Source organism: Strix aluco, chromosome 3, assembly GCF_031877795.1.
Source record: "Strix aluco isolate bStrAlu1 chromosome 3, bStrAlu1.hap1, whole genome shotgun sequence".
Taxonomy (NCBI): Eukaryota; Metazoa; Chordata; class Aves; order Strigiformes; family Strigidae; genus Strix; species Strix aluco.
In genome coordinates, this window is record NC_133933.1 from 35483011 (window position 1) to 35490031 (window position 7021).

A 7021-nucleotide genomic window follows, 5' to 3' on the forward strand; every position below is an offset into this window, starting at 1 on the left:
CTATGCTGTATTATACAAAGTGATAGCAGCTGCTGTTCTAGTCCACCTGGAAGGCTAACCTAGCATAAAAATCTTATAAAACAAAGAATTTCAGCTTCTTTCTCAATATTTGACTTCCTTTTCCTCTAAAGCAGTGCTAATGAAATTCCTAAAAGTTGAGGAAGGCAGAGGCAAATTACAAAATGACTTCATAACTCCTGAGAAATATCAAGGACAGAAGTTACTTAAGTTGCAATACAAAAAGCTAGGGTTTAACACTACTTTTGCACCTCCTCAACTTCTCAGGTATTTAACTGATATGGTTATGTGGGATATACACACAAAAGCTTTGTATCAAGCTTGGTATTAACAAAACAGAGATGATGGTGCTGTGAAACTCAGACAACCTAGCATATGTATCAAGACAAACCACACAACAGTAAGAGAAGGCAGTAAACAAGTTCATTTCTCTGTTCAAATTACAAACCTGATACATTTCGCATTACAAGTGCTTCAGGTTGTAGTTAAGAGTAGAGTCCCCTGTCACACACCCCCTTCACCGAGTAGAGCATCTGACTTTACTAACAGCCAAATACAGTATGCTTGACTTCACAGTGCTAAACTATATATTGTTTTGGTTGGTTTGTTGGGTTTTTTCCTTTTTTTAAAGGGTTACATACCTACATTTGGTGGTTACTAATGAGCATTTAATTGCTACTATCAAGTATTAAAAATCCTCTTATCTACATTAAATAAAAAGTGTTTTTTCCCCTTTTATACTATGATTTAGCCATACTGTAAGCAAGACACTGAATGACTCAAGTGTAAACTGTGCTGCAGAGTATCTAAATGAAACAGTTACTGATTCATGTAGCCTTCAAGGGGCAAAACAGCCACACAGCATAAAGGAACACCAGCACACACTGCCTGACACTGGGCTCTTGGCCTTCACTAAAATTTTTCAAGCCAACTATTCCAGTTGTCATGTACTTCTAAAGCTAAAGATGAACTGGCTGATACCTGCACTGCTGTACAAACCCAGAAACAAACATCATTATTTCTATCCCTTCTCCCTGTTTAATACAATACCTACCCTTCCAGAGACACATGAAAACTATTTTCTCTAAAGACTAGTTCAAAAATACATCATTTGCAATAAATGCTTTAAATTCTCCTTGTTTATTTTTCTAATAGCAGATTAGCCAGTGATTGCACACCAAACCAGGTAATAATCCTTGTTCATTCAAGGTTCACCTCCATGGTTTGTTTATATTGTTCTGCAACAGATCATTAAGGCCTATTTTTGTTCTCTACAACTGCCCCTCTTTTTCAGCACCAGTTACAGAGCTTGTGCAACTGCAGGCACTACCACTGTATCATACCACACCATCAGGCTGGCTGGATATGTTACTTCGTTAAGACACTAGCCAAACAAGAAACACATTATTGACCATAATACATTAGGCCAGTAGCTCTATAGCGTTTAAAACCAATAAGGAAAACCTCAATTATTTCATAAGCATTTCAAATCCAACATCATTTGAAAAATTGATTAGTACTCAAATTTCTATCTTTATCACAACCTTCAAGACCTCTGACATTGTAAGAAAATGAAGGTTGCAGTTTTCTTAGAAGCCATCACCTCACACGGTAAGAACACTACACAACCAGCTTTTAAGGCAATCAAAAAAAAAAAAATCACACTTTGAGCTGAACATTGAAGCAATAATCATTCTTCACATCTACTAGAAGTTTGACAACTCTTTTCTTGGACAAGTATTTCCCAGCTTTCTTGATGGATTGGTACTATCAGAACTAGTAGGCCTCCTAGCCTCACCAAAAATAATTTTGTTTTAGAGCTGAACCACATTAAGTTCCATAGAATTAATTTTAATTGTTAATTTTAAATAAGGTAGTTAGATTTAGACAAGCAAGGAATCCTGCCTAGAAAAGGTAAATCTGTTTGTACAGCTATATAAATAAACCCTCTTCAGAGAAATCCAGCTTGTATTTAAGGCCACTGTATGTCTGGGTACCCTCAAGTACATCCTCCCTTCCATATGGTAAACTCCTTAGTGTTTACCAATACAGATACCTATATATTTGAAAATTATGAACTCCAGTCCAGCTGGGCTGCCTCATAACCAGAAATTGAGAGACATATACAGCACAGAAACAGGAAGCCCAACACCCAGACATAAATGCAGCAGCCTTACTTAACACCATCTAGAGCACTCTTTACAAGCATCCTTGCTTTGATATAGATAGAGGGGACTTTTCTACACATCACCAAAGTTTAAACTAGCTTAGAGCCTGGCTTAAATGTGAGCCTGATGTATCCATTCAGCTCAGCATTTTTGCAAATTTGAGGGCATTTCCCACAGAACGATACATTGTATGCCTAGATGGGGCTAAGCACAACACAGGTACTAGCTACTTCAGCTGCAGAGACTAAGGAAAAATGTGCTGAAAGAAGAACTTCTCTATTCACTCTGGAGAAGAGAAGGCTCCAGCAAGACCTTTTTGTGGCCTTTCAATACTTAAGGGGGGCTTTTAAAAAAGATGGGAACAAACTTTCTAGTAGGGTCTGTAGCAATAGAACAAGGGATAATGGTTTTAAACTAAAAGAGGGTAGATTCAGGCTAGATATAAGGAATAAATTTTCTGTGATGAGGGTGGTGAAACACTGGAAGATGTTGCCCAGAGAGGTGGTAGATGCCCCATCCCTCAAAACATTCAAGGTCAGGTTGGACAGGGCTCTGAGTGACCTGATCCAGCTGAAGATGTCCCTGATCACTGCAGGGGGGTTGGACTAGGCAGCCTCTAAAGGTCCCTTTCAACCCAAACTATTCTGTGATTCTATATTCCCCATCTGCTGTACAGTCTCATGTGCGTGCATACTCCTGTACTGTCCACAGCCAGAATGGAACTGGGAAAATCTATCCACCAGATGGCATAGCTGGGAAAGTAGGAAGAAAACAAAACAAAAAAAACCCAAAAAAAGTCTGCATACTGAAGCAAAGACAAGGCTATCATCTTTATCTGTACCACAGTGCAACTAAGCCTGACCCATGACTAGAATTCTAAATACCAGTGCAAGAAGGAAACAGTCTTAAGACTAATTTGGCTTATACACTTTCATGGTCACATATCGGTCCAAAAGTGTTTTAGCAAAGCTATGAAATTTTGTGTTTACATGACCTGCAAATCTTTGTAGATTCACTTATGAGTGATTTCTTTATCAAAAGAAATCTTATAATAAAGCTCAAAGTATCTCCAAGATCAGTCAGGCACACATCTAAGAGCACTAGCATCTCCTTCATTATTCTAGTGTTTAGTTCCTAAACAGGAATTGGAATTTAAGTCTGAAGGTAGAAGAAATAAGAGAAAGCATTGCTATGTTCAGACTTTATGCATACAGTATACACTTTAGTTTTACTTTCCTCCAAATAGAAGCTATTTATAAGGTATCACTAGCTAATAACCAAGTACTAGGCACACTGCAAGAGAAAGTCAATTCAAAAAGCTCTTACCGTTCCTAAATTCACCACTTAACCAATGAATAAAGAGCTTAAGAACTTGGTATATGCAAAAGAACATGGAAATTAAAAGCTGATGTCCTAGAAGACTATCACCATGCATTACACTGTGATTGAATCTTTCTGAAAACTATCCCCAATTTAACTCAAGAATTAATCAATCTGGCTTTCAGCACTCAAAAGATCTCTGAAATAAGCCCACATTCGAAATAAGCATGTATGCACAGGTGTTGAGAGTTGGGAAGTTGTTCTTGATGAATTCTCCCAAGCAGCCCGGCTATAGGCCACCTCATATCCATACCTCGAAAAAAGAATAAAAAATACACACATGGAAGGTAAGATGATCCAAGCAGGTAGTTCCAATCAAAAGGCAAGTAGATGTGTCATTTAACCCAAAAGATATGTAGTCTTGAGCAACAAGGGTAAAAACAGTTAGAGTAACCTAATTAAAGTAGAAGCAAGAACTCATGACAGCTAATATCACAGCCTAGAAACAGGTGTCACCAACCAGCAACGCAATGACAGCAGGGAAGTTTCCTGCTGCTGTGGCTTTTGACACGTATTTGCTATCTGTTAAAAATGACGTGCAGCAGCCACTGAGAGACAATTGTAGACTGCTATTCAAACTTAAAGCCATCCATTTCACTTAAAGTAACCAAAAGGACTAAATATGGACTGCATGACAACATTTCATAAACATCTCTCTATTACTTCAATGTGCATTTTTACAGCTCAAAAGCCATGCTTCCTTAGCCTTTAAATCAAAGTTGAAGTGTGAGTAATGGAGAAAAAAAACTTGCTTTAAACTAATTAATTGCTCCAGAGTTAAGAGTCAATAGAAATTTTTCTGCGCAAGCAGCATGGGGAGGGATTCATACTCACTTTACCAGAACAGGTCAGCTAAGCAACAGCATGAGCTCCAGAATGTGAGCTGCCAATTGTACAAAAAACAAAGCTTCATTGTGAAACACTACTATTCGAACCACAGCTTAAAATATTATATGCTAGCAGTACAACAAATAAAAGATGTTAAATGGAAGCAAAAATAATTAATACACAATGCATTCTTGTAATAGGTTTTTTTCCCCCCAAATAAAACCTGCAAGAATCTATTCCCTTTCAGATACAAGATGTTGTACAAGGCACTCCTACTACTATTAGTAGGTGACAAGCAGAGAAAAAACAGCCCATTTCCCTTCAGAATCTTCCTAACCTCTGCTCAGAGGGAGAAAGACTGAGAAACAGAGATGAGAAATTACAAACAAAACTTCGTTCAGAAGTTGCACATACATATCCCTAAAGATTAAAGTACTATGGAATACAAAACACAGATTAGGTTGCTGGGACACAAGGTACCCAATCATAACCCCAAAAGCTAGAAAGTTGCAACACAAGTATTTATGGTGTACCTAAAAGGTATGTAACATGTATTTAAAAAAAAAAAAAAGATAAGCAGAGTAATATTTAAGATAACAGGGAGCAGAACAATCCAACAAGTTCCATACCAGAACACTGAAGAATCCCCTCCTCTTAAAGCAATCTATATTTAAGTAACTATACTGATGAGCGAAAAGTACCTTTCAAATGTATTTTTTAAAGTGCCACTCAAAAAACCCACCACCACACATACACATGCTTTCTGACGTCCCAAAAAAATCTGCACTACAAAGTCAATGCTTACTAGGTTACTATTTGCTTTGTCTTAAAAACCTACCTACTAATCTGGGTTTCAACATCCAGAAAAAGGGAGTTTTATCTGTATTAGTGATCAAAGACAAACTTTGTCTGATGATACCTGCAGGTTTCTTCATCCTATGCTACACTGCATACCTTACATCACAAACACAAGCACAACTGCACAAACCCTTTATGTATTTTAAAATGTTGATTTTATTGTTCATAACTAAGTTTCACATCTAAAAACAACAGATACCAACTACTAAAAAAAAAATCGGAAAGCCCTAAAAACTCTACTTTGTCATAACTCGGTTGAACAAAACTTTCAGACGTAGAAAACTTGTTTCACTTCCAGAACTGTACGTGCCCCATAAATTCCTTTCTATAAGCCTTCTGCATAGCGATCCAACTATCCAAGGAGTACAGCAAGCAAATAAGTGAACAGCGCATACCCACGCATGTACTCTCACCTCCAACATACCAGGTATCTGTTGAACGTGGAATGAAAGATTCATGGGAGAAGAGGCCTAAGAAGACTAAACGTTCAAGACATAACTTAAATAAAAAGAAAATGCTAGCAAGAATTCCTCAGCTTCTCCAAAAGCATGGAGCAAACCAGCTTCCTCCTTACTTTAAAGGGTCACTACTTAATACACATAAAACCCTTCACAGCTTTTATTAGCCATCCATGAGAGCCGCTTTTGGAGACTGCCCCGTAGGCAGGCAGAGGAATGTCAGTGCGCTAAATCCCTCTGCTTCCACTGACACTCACGTACATACAACTCCACACCTAACACAGCTTGTACACATAATTTTAAACACGGAAGACTGCGACTAACCCAACCCGAGGAAGGGGTAAGGCCGCCCATAGCTCAGCGAGGCTTCTCCAGCTCGCCCCTCAGCCAGGCAGCTGCAGCGGGGTGGCAAAGGGAAGAAGGGAGACTTGGGGTTCTTTTTCCCTTTTAAATGGGAAGGCAGCCGCCTCACCTAGACAGGGACGACGGACCCCGCGCACGCCAGCGCCCACAGGACGCGTAACGGCCCCTCCGAAGGGTTCCGCAGGGCCGGGCCCGGGGCTCGGGGCACCGTCCAGGCGCGCCAAGCCCCCTCCCGGCGGCCACCCCGGGCCCGGCGGCGCGGGGGAGGCGCTGCCCCCGCTCCCCCGGCCGCAGCGCGGGACGAGCTCGCCCCGCCCGCCCCCGCCACCGCCGGCAGCCCCGGCTCCCGCGGGGAGGCGACGGTACCCTCCCGCCCTCCGCGGTGCGCGCGTGGGGCGGCGGGCTGGGGTGCTGGCCGGCGCCTCGCTCACCTTCCAGCAGCCGGGTGATGAGGCTGTCCACGTTCAGCTCCCCATCCGCCATTTTGTGGCCACCAGACTCGGTCCCGGGCGGGGAGAGGGCGGGGTAGAGGGCGCTTCGCGAAGGAGGAGGAGCAGGGAGCAGTGGCCGCAGCTACAGTGGCTCCCCCCCACCCCCCTCCGGCAGTCCCCTGCGGCCACCCGGCTTCTCCCGCGCTGGCAGCCAAAAGCGCCGCGCCCGCTCCCTCACCGCTAAATGGGGGGAAGCGGCCACCCCTCCTCCCTGCGCCTCCTCCCCGCCTCAGGAGCCGCCACGGCGCATGCGCCCCCTCACCCCGACCGCCTCGCCCGCCGCCCCGCGCTCCACGCACCGCGCAGGCGCCGGAGGTGCGGGCGGGCTGCGGGGCGCGTGCGCAGAGCGGCACCGGCTTCCCGCCCTTCTTCCCCGCTGGGCTCCCGGTGCCCGGGCAGGGTGGCGGGTATCGCTCGGCGGGTCCCGACCGTCACCCGATCACCCACCGGCCTGCGG

The 7021-nt window shown here is 43.2% G+C and overlaps 1 protein-coding gene across 1 annotated transcript in view; it reads right to left on the reverse strand.

Moving 5' to 3' along the window:
- The window catches only part of PPP1CB (protein phosphatase 1 catalytic subunit beta), a 29813-nt gene extending 23009 nt beyond the window's left edge, over positions 1–6804 (reverse strand). Inside the window, exon 1 of the mRNA XM_074818092.1 lies at positions 6505–6804. Within this exon, the coding sequence (XP_074674193.1) occupies positions 6505–6556 (52 nt within the window). The 5' untranslated portion in view covers positions 6557–6804. The remainder of the gene's footprint in view (positions 1–6504) is intronic.
- Positions 6805–7021: the final 217 nt, after the last annotated feature.